Genomic DNA, 16,090 nt, shown 5'->3' with positions numbered 1-16,090 from the left:
TGTATCCAGACATGTATTTAAGTTTCCGATCACCAATTGAAGCATACACTATAGCCCGAAGAAGCATATATCTAACAATGTAGAAGCACAATGGAGAAGAAGCATGAAAACAGTGCCCCGGGTATATAAGAACTATTACTTAGAAGCATGGATATTTAAAAGGCAATACAAAACAAAAAATGCGGCCAACATGGGAAAACATATATTTTCTATAAATACCAAATGCACATATATTCATTGATGATTTAGTGATTCACCACATAATGTACAGAGCAAAATCAGCCTCCGAAAAATGGAAAGCATTATATGCACATAGAGAAAATCAAATAATACTAGAGAACATGTATATGTTTGGAAATCAACTAGCACTATACAAGGATAAGAGACTATATCTAGGTCAGATGAGGATGGTGCCTGTGGGGTGGGACGAATCCTGCAATCTTCGATGGTTGCCATCATATTTGAACCGAGACAGCGCGTCCAAGCGATGGAATGAAGGCCGTGGGGCCCAAACCTAGTGGAGATGACCGAGACGATGATGAGCTAGTGGGTGAGCCTGTGACCATCATGGATAATGGTGGGCAGGCACTGAACGAGAGACAATGAAGTAGGTGACCAGGGCAGCGATGGGGTTGAGAACAGCCAATGGATGTGACGTACGACACGCCATCGCGGTGCGTCTTAGGGCCGCAAGGGGCGCAAGGTCAATTCATGCAGGAGAGATTCGGGGCAGCGAGGGGATTGGATAGGTTGGCGATGGAGACAGGACAATGAAGGAATTTGGGACAGTTACATTCCGTTTGGGAGGGTTTATGGGTGGACCTAACAAGAAAGTCGGGAGGGGTTTTGTAAAAAAAGAAATCAGAAGATTTGTGCAGATAACAATGGATTTGGGAAAGCAACCCATGCCGTGGGTTGAAAAAGAATCGATGGAGCTTGATAGGCCTTATGAATTGATCCCGCCAGATGTCTGGTAGAAAGCGTTTGCCATTAAGCACTAGTAAGCGTGCACGTGCAACACACGTCTTGACATTAAATGTTAATAACCATTGTATTATTGGCTATTGTACATTTTCACTACAATTTTAAATATTTTGGTAACCGCAATAACAATCCAGCGCAAAATATTGAAGCAATACTATGTAAAATATATCACACAAACTAAAATAGCAGAAATATCTTTCGACAAAAATATATTTGTTGAAACAATGCTCCAATAAATATCTCCATCCATTGTTTAGTTCATACATAGTGTTGTCGAAACTCTACCGGTGCAAGGTTCAAATCATGAAAGAGCTATACCTTTACACACATTTCAGCAAAAGATATCAAAAGAGTGAACTTCCAGTCCGAGATACCATTACATTAACAGAAATTCATAGCAGACATCACCATTGTGAACTACTAAAAAGCAATGCACCCTGCCTAACAAATGCTCTCGGCGTCGTTAGAAATCAGGGTAAGCATCTACTATTTTAGCAAATTAATTAGAACCCCCATAATTTTATATAGATTACAGAGATAAACACACATCCTAGAAAGACAGTCTCAATACCATTGACATACTCTCTTATCTCTTTCTGAAAGAATAAATAAAAAGAATAAGAAAAAATATTGAAATTCTGAAATTTTTCCAAAATTTATCTCATTGAAATAATAAAAAATTAAGAATGGATTTAGTTGGTTAAATTCAAAAAGATAATCACATAACTTCGTTACCACAACATGAATTCATCACCACTCATGAGCATGCCAACATTACGACCACACAAATCAGAAGCTTGTGAACAGAATTGACAAATCAGTATTTTTAGTCTTCAGGAACATACAGACGTTTCCTTACCAAGCAGCGGTGGCACATAAAATTCCATATACAGTTCTGATGTGGAGAAGCTTCGTAAGAACTGGCACGACCCCTTGGCCTTGCTTTCGCTATCTTTTTCAAGGTTGTTGCCCAACTAAATAACTATTGCACAAAATCACCTTCACGTTCACTTTCTAATAGTTCATTAGTTTCTACTTCTTGGAGACGATGAAGCACAAGTTTCTAAGTTTTCCAGTGTGTTGGCTGATCACAAATGCAAATCGATAGGCATGGAGTATGCGCCTGAAGTGAGGAGCATATCAACATTGTAAGATTAACCGATAGGTTTGATGACGAAAAAGAGACGAAATTATAGTTTATCAGACTGCCTGAGTACTTCGAGATGCATCAGTACCCTTTACAAAAGAACAACACCGGGAAATAGTTTGAAGCTACCGATACGTTTCATGACGTAAAAGAGATAAATTTATATTAGACTGACTGAGTATATCATGTTGCATAGTTTGAAGCTACCGATACGTTTGATGACGTAAAAGAGATAAATTTATATTAGACTGACTGAGTACATCATGTTGCATAGTTTGAAGCTACCGTTACGTTTCATGACGTAAGAGAGACAAAATTACCCCGGGTTTTTTTCTAGGCAACCTAAAGAAAATTGATTGATGGTACAAAGTCATAGTTTGTAGCCTAGGTGTGGTTCAATGTGTAATCCAACATGTGGAAAGGATATGAATAGTTGGATATATATTATCGACTAAGCAACTCCAGAAGAATTATCAGCTAATCGTCTAAAACAACATAAGGCCACCATCCAAACATGTTTTTTTTTTGAAATGGAGAAGGACCCCCGGCATGCAGCCACTTTATTAATTATTCACACAAGACTTTACAAAGTCATATAATAATAAGACTGAAGCAACCATCTAGGCAACAAAAGTGTCGCTACTCCTATCCAAGAGATGAAGGGATGCTGATAGTCTGGCCTAGTACCACACAGACCTTGCAGCCAAACCTAACATCTAAGACCTAAGGTCCCATCCAGGACGCCTGCCGGGTATGGGTCATCTACTAGTCCGGCGCACTCCTCAACCAGGACGCCTGCCGGGTCTGAGGCCGCCGCAGCCACCAGCCACCAATCCATCTTCAGAGCTGTACTGCTGCATCTACGTTGCTCGGTCTAGCTGCCGTCGACGCCACCACGACGCCAGACCGCGTCACCCTCCTGCGCGAGTCCATCTCCGCGTATCGGACGCAGAGTCACCACAGCGTCATGCCGCCGAGACCCGCCGGCATCAATGAGTGAGATGCCGCACCGCTCCACCAAAGAATCCGTCCTCTGATCCTGCATCCATCTGCTGCTCAAAAAACGATGCCCCCATGAGGGAAAACGACGCCCCAAAAGCACCGCCATCGTCCGCTCCGAAAACTCCGGATCAAGGTTTTCACCCAGAGCAGCGCAAGCAAGTCGACAAAAGCTGCAGAGGCGCTGCCTACAACAAGATAACGACGCAAAAACGCCGCCATCGCCCGCCATGACCCGAGTCATAGCACAGTTTTCACCGGCAGCCCCGTCTCCCCACTGTACGTTGGAACTGGATGCGAGAATACACAACCATCTAGCCGACCACCTCTGGCGAAGAAGATGGCCACCACCTCCACGCCAAGGGCCGGAGCCCCCGACGTCCTCATGTCGCGTGCCTAGTCCAGAGGCCGCTTGCCGCGCCGGAACGAAGGATGCGCACGACGGCTCGAGGAACCACCATCCAGATCCGAATGGGATCCAGATCGGACACCCTAGCCGCCGACGTGATCTCTTCGTCGCCGCCACCAGCACGACAACCCTGGTCGCCACCGGCCTGCGCCATCGCCCTTGGGTCGGCCGGAGTGGGTCGCCGCCACCCAGATCCGATCGCCGGCCGAGGAAGATTGCCACCGCCGCCGCTGCGGCCCGCGGGCTTAGCCTGCGATGCCCTCGGCGGCGGCGGCGGGAGGAGAGGGAGGCTCGGCGGGGAGGAGAGGGGGCCCGGCGGGGAGGCCCCGGTGCGGTGTGGCGCCGCCGCACGGGGGGGGGGGGGGGGGGGGGGGGGGGGGGGGAGCCGGGGGGGGGGGGGCGCCCCCCCCGGGGGGGGGGGGGGGAGGTGGGGGGGAGGGGGGATATCTCTTTCACTCTTTGAGGAAATGATGCGCTGATAACCACAGTGCGCTGATAACCATCCAAACATGTATGTTTCAAATATGGTGGGAAGCTAGTTTGTCCATTGTGATGCTAATTGCTGGGATCCAAATATGACTCACACAGAACATTGTCCAACTACAAGGTTGAATGTTATTTAGTCGGTACTATTTTATATTTGTTCCAAGTCATAGCTCGGTAAAGATCATGAATTGTGTGAAATATTATTGCAGTGTTTCATTTAAACGCCACATTTATGTATTAGAACAGATAGATCATACAAATTGGAAAAGGGAAAGCTGTGACTCTGCTATTAAGTTTCAAATCATTAGTGAACCTGTATCTTACTTATTTTTGGTAAGGATCATGAATTAAGTGAAATATTGGAGTGTTTGTGCACTGCACTTAAACACCGCAATTATGTATTAGAGGAGATAGATAAATTGAAAAAGGGGAAAGTTCTGACTGTGCAGCTTCAATTCTTTAGGTTTGATGACGAAAAAGAGACAAAATTATAGTTTATCAGACTGCCTGAGTACTTCGAGATGCATCAGTACCCTTTACAAAAGAACAACACCGGGAAATAGTTTGAAGCTACCGATACGTTTCATGACGTAAAAGAGATAAATTTATATTAGACTGACTGAGTACATCATGTTGCATAGTTTGAAGCTACCGATACGTTTCATGACGTAAGAGAGACAAAATTACCCCGGGTTTTTTTCTAGGCAACCTGAAGAAAATTGATTGATGGTACAAAGTCATAGTTTGTAGCCTAGGTTTGGTTCAATGTGTAATCCAACATGTGGAAAGGATATGAATAGTTGGATATATATTATCGACTAAGCAACTCCAGAAGAATTATCAGCTAATCGTCTAAAACGACATAAGGCCACCATCCAAACATGTATGATTGCAAATATGGTGGGAAGCTAGTTTGTCCATTGTGATGCTAATTGCTGGGGTCCAAATATGACTCACACAGAACATTGTCCAACTACAAGGTTGAGTGTTATTTAGTCGGTACTATTTTATATTTGTTCCAAGTCATAGCTCGGTAAAGATCATGAATTATGTGAAATATTATTGCAGTGTTTCATTTAAACGCTACATTTATGTATTAGAACAGATAGATCATACAAATTGCCCCCCCCCCCCCCCCCCCGCCCCCCCCCCTCGCCCTCCTCTGGCAACACGGGGGGAACCCTAGCCGCCGTCGCTAGCAACCTCCCCCGCCACCCTCTCCCGCATCGCCGCCGCCGGAGGGCCGGCCGGCGAAGCCGCGCCGGGCCCCAGGAAGGTGGCGGCAGGGCGGATCCGTGCCCCCCACGCCCCACGACCACCCCCAAGCATCGCCCCCTGCCGCGGCGGCGCCGCCCCCTTCCCCCGCCAGTCCGACGGCCGCGGATCCGGTCCCCGCGGCCTGGCCCCTGCGCGTCTCCGGCTGGCCGCGCCACCCTCGTCGTCCTCGACCGCCGCAGACCCCCGCACCGCTCGCGCCTCCACCCCCCTTGGCCCGCGACCCCAGGATCCTCCCCGGCGATTCTCGGACGCCCTTACCCCAGCTGCTGCACGAGCCTGCCGGCCGGCGGCGACCCGACGCTCCTGGCCACTGCCATGGGCGCCACCCCCCTGCAGCTCCTCATCCCTCCCATGGCCTCGTTTCGGCCGGCCGTGGTTGGGTCTTAGGCCTGCGGCCGGTTTCGGGTGCGTTCACGGTCTGCCTCCTATGCAGGCGGCCCCCTTGTCTCCGGCGGCCTTCCTCCCCTCCCGAGCCGCGGTGGCGGCTCTCGTGTGGAGGCGGCGACGCATCTGTGGTTGTGGCTGGCACTAGGCTTCCCGCGGCGGTCCTTGTCGGTGCTGGTCCGGCCCGGCAGCCTCAGGCCCGCGTCTCTCCGGTGTTCCTCGCTGCCGGCGTCCGCTACCGGGCAGCTCCGGCCTTGGCGGCTAGGTAGCTGCGTCCCTTCCAGCTCACCTTGCTTGCCGATGTCCCGATGGCTAAGGCCACAGCAGTTTGGATCTGCATCCTCCAGTCCTCGCTTGCTATCGTTGCTGGACGCCGTCGCCCCGGTACCCCCGCGTGGTTCGCCTCGTCGCCCGCCCTACCCAGTACGCCTCAAAGCTTCCCCCTTTTGCCTGATCCTACGCTCGTGGATTCGGAGGAGGTGCCATCCTCCGGCGGCAGGTGCAGCCCGCCTACCCCTTCCGGACATGGTGGTTTCGACTAGCGTTGGCCTCCCCAACTACGTTTCCGGATTTGGCGGCTATGGGATTGCTCAGCTTTAGGCCAGGGAGAGATGCCTGCTCGGCTTGCCGGTGCTGGCAGCGATGGCGCCCGCGGGTGTCGTGTCCTTCTTTGAGGCGCTGCGAAGGCCTTCAGCTTAGCCCCTCTTCGAGCTCAGGGGAAACCCTAGGTCCGGGTCCCCCGGACCGGATAGTGGCGATGTCCTGGCATCATCTTCCTTCTTGAAGGCACTATCTTGCTCACTCGAGGTGTCCCCGTTTTCGGCTCGGACGATGGTGGAATTCTTGTTGGTTTGGCATTACCATTCTTGGCTAGGGTCTGGCTGATTTAGCTGTGTTGTATCCTCTCGTCCCCTGTCTCTCTCTCCTCTGGGCACCATGTACACGCCTTCCTGCGTTCGTGTTATGTGTTGTACCCCTTTTGTACTCATTCTACTTCTTTCTATCAATGCAATGATACGCAAGCTTTGCGTATTCGCGAAAAAAAAGATCATACAAATTGGAAAAGGGAAAGTTGTGACTGCTATTAAGTTTCAAATCATTAGTGAACCTGTATCTTACTTATTTTTGGTAAGGATCATGAATTAAGTGAAATATTGGAGTGTTTGTGCACTGCACTTAAACACCGCAATTATGTATTAGAAGAGATAGATAAATTGAAAAAGGGGAAAGTTCTGACTGTGCAGCTTCAATTCTTTAGCGAACCCTGTATCTTATTTATTTTCAGTAACAACTCAAATGTTTTAGGCCAAGTTTTTCCTTGATTTATGAATTAGCTAATTCAGGGTTATGGTTAGAAATAAAGAAAACCAATGAAATTGGTTCGTGATAATATGGTTCGTTACCTAAGCAGCGTGACGTAGATATATATTGCTAACCATCACTCGGCTGATTTCCAGTTTGTCAACAAATTGATTTCTCTTACAAATTCGTTCTGTTTTTCCAAGATTGCATAGTCTCGTTTATGTGAGAATTAACCTGCACTCCTATGCTAACTATATATTTGACGTTCACAACAATGCTAGTGCTTTTTTCTGTCTTTCAAGCTCACACATCTGCTACTATCTAGTTCTACAGAGAAAACTGTTCCATACATTATATTGGAAAAAAAATAAAACAACACTGTCAATTGGTAAAATCATATATTAATACAATAGACTAACAGTCTTACAAATAAAATAGTCAAGACAAAATCATAACAAATTTTTTTTTTAAAAGGCGCGTGTTTCATGAAAACCTATCCTAACTCAATACATCTCTACTAATTGATTTCTCTATTTACGCGTGACGACGGACACATAGTGAAGCTCGACAGATCCCATGAATAGTCTGCCGCCTTTCCTCTCCACCACCTCGGTCGGCCTCACACCCTTTGGTCCCCGCATCTCCTCGATTATTTTTCCATCGGCATCGATCCTCAATGCTAGCAGGTGGCTATCAACGCCAAATGGGAGCTCAGCCTTCTCACGGTGTAGTGCCACCCAGTATCCTCCTTTCTTGTCGGGCCTCACATTGTCTGGATAGCCAGCGAGGTCGGCGAATAGCTCCATGGTGCCCGCCTTGGAGCCCTTGATCCAGTATCGTAGCAGCTTACACGGTCCGGTCGATGAGATGACGAGATGTGTCCGATCAGCGCTAATGGCGAGGCCATTGGGGTAAGTGATGTCGACCTGGAGCACGACGGCCTTTCCTGTCCGTGGGTCATACCTCAGTAGCCGACCCGTCGAGTCTCCGGTTCTTGTGACCATCTCATGTTGCGACCTATTGTAGTTCCTGGAGCTGTCGGTGAAGTAGACCTCTCCGGTTACCTGGTCGATGTCTACCCCGTTGGTGAAGCGGAGAGGTACGCCGTCAACCTCCGTGACAAGCACAGTTGCCTCCCCGCCGCCTGGCGCGACCCTCATGAGCCCCTTGTAGGCGTCGGCGATGTAGAGGTACCCGGACTTGAGGTGGAACCGCAGACCGAGCGGCCGGCCGCAGCGGCCCTCGGTGGCAGTCTCCGGGCGAAGGAGAGACGCCGTGCACGCCTCGCTGCTGTAGTCGGGGTTGTAGGTGTACGTCGACCAGCCGAGCTTGTGGCCGTTCCACTTCAGGACGCGGCCGTCTGACACGCCGCTGTACGGGCCGTGGCCTTTGGCGTCGAAGGCGACGCTCTCCGGGCCGCGCAGCAGTCCGCGTGGCAGCGGCAGGTGGCGCGTCCGCGTGGCGTCGATGCTGGGGACGTTGGCGGCGGCGGCGGTGCTAGGCAAGAAGAGCAGGAGCAGCACGGCTAGCGAGATCGTCGCCGCGGCGAGATCCCTCCTGCCGCTCGCCATTGTTGACTTGCTTCGCTAGCTGTTTCGAGAGCTTGTGTTTCTTTGATCGGACGTGTTGTGTGGTGTTGGCTCGATGGGGTGCCTCTGTTCTTATATAAACGCTGGAGGGGTCCGAGTCCCGGCAAGAGTCGGCCGTCCTCCTCGGCGACGGCGAGAGTACGAGTCCCTATCCGTGTCCTCGACTTATTCCGATTCTCGACCTGGTCCTTGCGAACACCGGCGATCTGGCTGCCTCGGTGCTGCTTTTTGACCGTGTGTTTTCTCCCTTCCTTTTTTTTTTCGTTGACCGAAAAAAAAACTTATACATGAACTTATGTGAATAATATTTTTAAACTTGTGTGAACGTTTTGCTTGGCAAACATTTATATTTTATTCAACTTACATGAACACTTTTTTCAAAAATGGTAGAACACATTTATCTCGTGCAAAACACTTTATCTACTGGAACGATTTTTCTGAATTTACTTGAGCAACTGTTGAACACACATGAACATTTTACTTCACATACATGAATAAATTTCATAACCGATGCTGTCATACTTCAAAGATATTTATTTGCACAAAACATACCTTGAAATCATTCATAATCATGTAAAATTGAAAATATTTTAACAAGTGACGTGAACATTTTTTAAATACATTAACATATTACTTGCATAGCATAATATATTTTGACGTATTTTGTTACACATAACAATATCTCTCCTATAAATTGTTTTAAAGAAAATTGCGTCAACATTTTATTTGGCATGCATGTATATTTTATTAAACAATCATGAACTCTTTTTTCAAAGATGTTGAAACACATTAATTCCATGCAAAACATTTTTATCTGTTGAAATATATCTTATATCTTAGCTATATCTACTAATAAAGACAATACTGCTTGTGCCCATCCATCAGAAATTTTTCAAAAAAAAAATGAGAATTCGTAGAATCAACCCGCTGTTTGTTTATGAGGAAAATTGAAAAAAAAATGGTTTGCCCCCTTACTGAGCCACGTAGATATTCTGCTAGGCTTGCTCTACCGTAATTTGTTTTATGGGCTATGTATGGGCCTTCCGGATATTTGTCCATGTTTTTTCCTTTCCTTTTTTTTTTGCTTTGACGAAAAAATTAACACAAAGTTAATCATTTTTGTTTGAAAAAAATTTAACTAGTGTCATGAACACTCACTTAAGCACAGTAAAATGCTTCATGGACTGTGTAGTAGAATAGTAGAGTATATATTAAGTTATTGTCATCTACTAAACATTTTTTGTATGTGAATAATACTTTTAAACTTGTGTGAACGTTGTGCTTGGCACACATTTATATTTTATTCAACTTACATGAACATTTTTATCAAAGATGGTAGAACACATTTATCTCATGCAAAATACGTTATCTACTGAAGCGAGTTTTTGAATCTACGTTAATAACTTTCATAACCGATGCCATCATACTTCAAAGATATTCATTTGCACAAAACATATCTTGAAATCATTCGTAATGATGTAAAATTCAAAATATTTGAAACATTATGCACATGTCACATTCTTTTCTTTTTTGAACAAGAGAGGGGTCCCAAAGGGCCCAGAAACTACTTTATTCAAGTGAAAACAGCTTACCCAAGGATCTTCAAATAACATAAAATTACAACTCAACCTAAGACTTTACGAAAAAGACATGGACACGAGTTGTGGAAAGCAATTGGGTCCGTCTTATTCTAGGCTTCAATGCCAAGCCGAAATCTCCATCGCTGGGGACACTATCGCTTGGGATGAAGACTAAGGCATCACTCTGTTTCTAGCCCTTGCTGGAGAGAGAGGAGAAAAAAGTGTCGAGTTGTTTCCAAGCTACCTCCCGTCAGGCATCATAGCCAGGAGGAATAAAGGGAGACCATGAATCATTAAGTGGTTGGAACTCATGAGGGTCGCCCTTCATGCAGAATGGAGAACGATGAAGCGGCTGAAGCCGGAAGACTACTTCCAAAACCGGTAGGATTCAAAGAACATCGTAGCTTCACCGTGGCACCTCATTGAGGATGAGATCGCATCAAAGGAGCTGCACTTGCTCCGGTTCCAATGCCGGAGACCCGCCTCTGGCCCGAGGTCAATCTAAATGAGCTGGGAATAGACTCAATGGTTGCCTCTCTTCCCCCCACCACCACGACAAAACTACTAGGGAGGGAGCATCCTCCATATTCACCAGATCCACCCGCCTCTCGGGCTTATTTGGAGATCTCTCTTGGATCCGTCGTCGGTGGCTGTCATCCTCCAAGGAGAACAATCATAAGAGATGGAAGGCAACCATCGGATGCTACTTGCTAGCGGGTCTCCGATACAACATAAAAATAAAGAACGCACAAGGACAACAACTAACCTACACCAAATCGTATAACTACTATATACAAGGATCTCCGAGCACCCCCCCCCTATATATATTGCCTTTGGTTGGTGGCGTCGACCGACAATATACAGGCTTGGACCGAGCCCATAAGCTTCACATCGACTCTCAACGGTGGACGCCGAGTGATGAGATATTCCATCCTTTCACATTTATTTCCCTTGCTTCACCCGCGCTCGGCTAGGAATCGACTAGCAATCGGACATTGCACAAATAATTGCATGGCATGTTGATAACCCACAAGTATAGGGATCGCAATAGTTTTCGATAAGTAAGAGTGTCGAACCCAACGAGGAGCTAAAGGTAGAACAAATATTCCCTCAAGTTCTATCGACCACCGATACAACTCTAAGCACGCTTGACATTCGCTTTACCTAGAACAAGTATGAAACTAGAAGTACTTTGTAACACCCCAGATATGACTTTCCCAATATGTATTCCAACTCTTGCCGTTTCCGGCCTTAAGTTATTTTATTTTCTCGGGTTTGGGTTTTTGTCTCCGTGTGTTGTTGTTGTTGTCATGCATCTCATATCATGTCATCATGTGCATTGCATTTCCATACGTGTTCATCTCATGCAGTCGAGCATTTTCCCCGTTGTCCGTTTTGCATTCCGGCGCTTCGTTCTCCTCTGGTGGTCATTTCTACCTTTCTTTCGTGTGTGGGGATTAAACATTTCCGGATTGGACCGAGACTTGCCAAGCGGCCTTGGTTTACTACCGGTAGACCGCCTGTCAAGTTTCGTACCATTTGGACTTCGTTTGATACTCCAACGGTTAACCGAGGGACCGAAAAGGCCTCGTGTGTGTTGCAGCTCAACACCCATCCTTTTTGGCCCAAAACCCACCAAAACCATCTCCATCATCTAGAGCGTTCGATCACGATCGTGTGGCCGAAAACCGCACCTCATTTGGACTCTCCTAGCTCCTCCTATGCCTATATAAAGACCCCCTCCGAAATCCGGATCCCCTTCTCCCCCGAAACCCTAAAATCGCTCCGCCGCCACCGGACGTTTCGCGCCGCCGCGCCCGACCAGTGGCTGCGTGCCACGTGGCCTCCCGCATCCCATCGACGCCCGCGGCCCGCCGGGCCCGAGGAGAGCCCCTGCGGCCCGGGTCTTCGCGCGCCGCCGCCCGGGTCGTCTTCTTTGCCGCGCCGCCCGGCCTCCCTCGTCGCCGACCGCCTTCCTCCGCCTCCACCGTGCCGGCGCCGCCCCGCTGCCTCGTCGCCGGAGACGACCCCGCCACCTCGGCGCCGCCCGGCACCTCCTCAACTCCGGCAGCTGCTCCCGTCGACGCCGGCGAGAGCCCCGGCCGGTCCGCCAAGCCCGGCCGCCTTCCTCCTCCTCCGGCGCCCCCAAGCCCCTCTCCGGCGAAGCTCCGGTGCACTGTTCCGGCGACCTCGGGAAGCGTGCAGATCTGAGATCCGAAATCTCAGTTGACTTTCTTCCGAAACCCTAGTTCATATGCTCATGTTCATCGTGCTATAACTTTGCATCCGTAGCTCCGTTTCGCGCATATAGCATATCAAAATGTTCGACTCAGAGGGTACATCATTTCATTCCATTGCATCATTTTCATTTGAGTTCATCTTGATGCTCGAAATGCTGTTAGAAGAGTGCTACTTGAGATATTTGTCAGATCTGCTGCTCCATTTAGATATTTGTCATTTTTGCCATGATTATTGTGTGCATGATATGCCCATGAGCTCTACATATGTTTTGTTAAGGGTTTTGCCATATTTCCAGAGGTGCAACCCATGTATTTTTGTGATGTGTGTGGTGACTAGCACAAGCTTGCAAAGTGAGGCACTTGGTAATGCTGATTTCAGGGACTTAGCATTTCCACTAAGTCCTTGACCTGTTTATCTCATCTTGCCATATGTTCATGTTGTTTCCTAGTGATCCGTGCCTCTTTTGAGGATGATCAGTAAGGATGTTTTGTTAATCTTGTAGTGCTCTATCCATCCATGTCTTTGTTTGCAATTATGGAGCAGCCTAGCTTGAGTCAATCGAGCTCTACTTTTTCTATTTCGTGAATCTGGGCAGATTGTCTACTTGTTAGCGATTTTGCCGAGGATGTTGTAGTTGATCCGTGCATGCTATGTTATTGTTCTTGCCATGTCTAGCTTGCATTTTGTGTATTCTTGATGGGTGTATGCTTAGATTATCATGACTTGCTCTGTAGTGAGTGCACCGAGCTCATAAACATGCCTACTTGATATCTGTTTTCAGCATGCTCCAGTTTTCACTAAGTCTGAGAACTGATTATGTTTTTGCCATGTTCACATGCTTGCAATTGTATTTTCTGATCCCTTTTGGCTCAAGGTCACTAAGGGACTTTTGTTAAGCTCTTTGAGTAGCTCCATGCCATGCTTTAGTTTTCCATGTTCAGGTCCTGTAGCATATAGTTTTGTTGCTCCGAAGAGTGCTATCTGATCTGAAATTCCAGACAAGTGCTAATTTCACTAAGTCTGAGATCTGTTTAACATATGCATTTTTGCCATGCTTGTTTGAACCTGTTAATGGATGATTTGGCCGTAACTCAGTGCTAGACTTTTGTTAAACATCTTGAATGCATCCCTGCCATGTATTTGTATGCCATGTTTGAGTGCTGTAGCATGTTCATCTTGTTGCATTTAGATGGCTACTTGCTGTAAATCGCAGAACGTGGTCATATTTGAATTGCTTGCCATTTCCAAACCGTAACTCCGATTCCGGCGTTCTTTATATCGTTTTCAAGCGATTTCATCTCATCTTTCCAGTGGTACACTTGGATTTCCAAGTTGAGGCCAGATTCATGCATCCCTTGTCAAGCTTGCATATGCATCCCGCATCGCATCCCGCATAGCATACCATGTTTGCATCATATTGTTTGATCCTTGCACGTGGTTGATTGTGTCCTTGTTGCTTGTTTGTCTTGTTTGGGTAGAGCCGGGAGACGAGTTCGCTAACGAGGAGCCTGTTGAGTTTGCTTTCGAGGATCCAGTCAACTCTGACAACTTTGCAGGCAAGATGATCATACCCTCGAAATCACTACTATCTTTGCTATGCTAGATGCTCGCTCTTTTGCTATGCCAATGCTACGATGCCTACCACTTGCTTTCAAGCCTCCCAAATTGTCATGTCAAACCTCTAACCCACCATATCCTAGCAAACCGTTGATTGGCTATGTTACCGCTTTGCTCAACCCCTCTTATAGCGTTGCTAGTTGTAGGTGAAGATTGGAGATCCGTTCCTTGTTGGAACATTATTTACTTGTTGGGATATCATTATATTGCCTTGTTATCTTAATGCATCTATATACTTGGTAAAGGGTGGAAGGCTCGGCCTCTCGCCTAGTGTTTTGTTCCACTCTTGCCGCCGTAGTTTCCGTCATATCGGTGTTATGTTCCCGGATTTTGCGTTCCTTACGCGGTTGGGTTATAATGGGAACCCCTTGATAGTTCGCCTTGATTAAATCTTTTCCAGCAATGCCCAACCTTGGTTTTACCATTTGCCACCTAGCCTCTTTTTCCCTTGGGTTTCCGGAGCCCGAGGGTCATCTTATTTAAACCCCGCCGGGCCAGTGCTCCTCTGAGTGTTGGTCCAACCTAGAGCCCCTTGCAGCGCCACCTCGGGGAAACTCGAGGGCTGGTTTTAGTTGTACGGATTGCTTATTCGATTGTGCCCTGAGAACGAGATATGTGCAGCTCCTATCGGGATTTGTCGGCACATTCGGGCGGTGTTGCTGGATTTGTTTTAACCTGTCGAAGTGTCTTGAAGAACCGAGATACCGAGTCTGATCGGAACGTCTCGGGAGGAGGTCTATTCCTTCGTTGACCGTGAGAGCTTGCCATGGGCTAAGTTGGGACTCCCCTGCAGGGATTTGAACTTTCGAAAGCCGTGCCCACGGTTATGGGCATATGGGAATTTGTTAATGTCCGGTTGTAGGTAACTTGAACCTTAACTTAATTAAAATGAATCAACAGTGTGAGTTACCGTGATGGTCTCTTCTCGGTGGAGTCCGGGAAGTGAACACGGTGTTGGAGTAATGTTTGCGCAGGTTGCTCTCTAGTTATTCGTTCGCGCCTTGCCTCCTCTTCTCGCTCTCTTTTGCGAACAGGATAGCCACCATATATGCTAGTCGCTTGCTGCAGCTCCACATATTTACCTTGCCATACCTATTAAGCTTAAATAGTCTTGATCGCGAGGGTGCGAGATTGCTGAGTCCCTGTGGCTCACAGATTACTATTACACCAGATGCAGGGCCTGATGATTCCGCTCCAGGTGACGCGCTCGAGCTCAAGTGGGAGTTCGACGAGGACTCTCAACGATACTATGTTTCCTTTCCTGATGATCAGTAGTGGTGCCCAGTTGGGGGTGATCGGGACCGTGTCGCATGTTGGGTTATCTTTTATTTTGGCGTCGTAGTCGGCCCATGAGTGTTTGAATGATGTAATGTTAATTATGTACCTTGATTGACGTGGCGAGTGTAAGCCAACTATATTATCTCCCCTTTTATTATCTATATTACATGGGATGTTGTGAAGATTGCCTAACTTGCGACATATGCCTTCAATGCGATTATGCCTCTAAGTCATGCCTCGACACGTGGGAGATATAGTCACATCGAGGGTGTTACATACTTTGTAGGTGTTGTTGGATAGGTTTGCAATAAAGTAAAGAGCACGAAAATAAAACTAGGGGCTGTTAAGGTAAAGAAGCAACTAAAATAAATATAGCGAGTGTGGAAAAGTGGTGGTAGGAGTTGCGAAATTGTCCCTTAAGTAATTAACTACTTTACTAGACCGATAGCAGGTATTATGTGGGAGAGGCCACTGCTAGCATGTCATCCCTTACTTGGAATTCTATGCACTTATGATTGGAACTATTAGCAAGCATCCGCAACTACTAATGTTCATTAAGGTAAAACCCAACCATAGCATTAAGATATATTGGTCCCCCTTCAATCCCGTATGCATCAATTTCTATGCTAGGTTGAAGCTTCTGTCACTCTTGCCCTCCAATACATAGTCTTATCGACATACAACTAACCATATGGTGTGATCCACATGCGTGCTCATATGATGGGCACCAAAGTACAACAACATAACCACAAGCAAATTAAATCAATCATAGCAATTCATCAACCACTGATAGGAC

At 47.2% G+C, this 16,090-nt stretch overlaps 1 protein-coding gene across 1 annotated transcript; it reads right to left on the bottom strand.

The window, feature by feature from the left end:
- Positions 1–7,475: 7,475 nt before the first annotated feature.
- On the bottom strand, positions 7,476–8,782 carry LOC125525158 (protein STRICTOSIDINE SYNTHASE-LIKE 10-like). Its single transcript, XM_048690177.1, has one exon. The coding sequence runs from the start codon at positions 8,558–8,560 to the stop codon at positions 7,520–7,522; it is 1,041 nt and encodes a 346-aa protein (XP_048546134.1). The 5' UTR covers positions 8,561–8,782; the 3' UTR covers positions 7,476–7,519.
- Between the last annotated feature and the right edge of the window lie 7,308 nt (positions 8,783–16,090).

This window comes from Triticum urartu, chromosome 7 (assembly GCF_003073215.2).
Source record: "Triticum urartu cultivar G1812 chromosome 7, Tu2.1, whole genome shotgun sequence".
Taxonomy (NCBI): Eukaryota; Viridiplantae; Streptophyta; class Magnoliopsida; order Poales; family Poaceae; genus Triticum; species Triticum urartu.
This window is presented reverse-complemented; position numbering and strand designations above follow the sequence as displayed.

Bases quoted from the DNA above. Each gene is read 5' to 3' on its own strand.
- LOC125525158 (XM_048690177.1), bottom strand. From the start codon at position 8,560: ATGGCGAGCGGCAGGAGGGATCTCGCCGCGGCGACGATCTCGCTAGCC.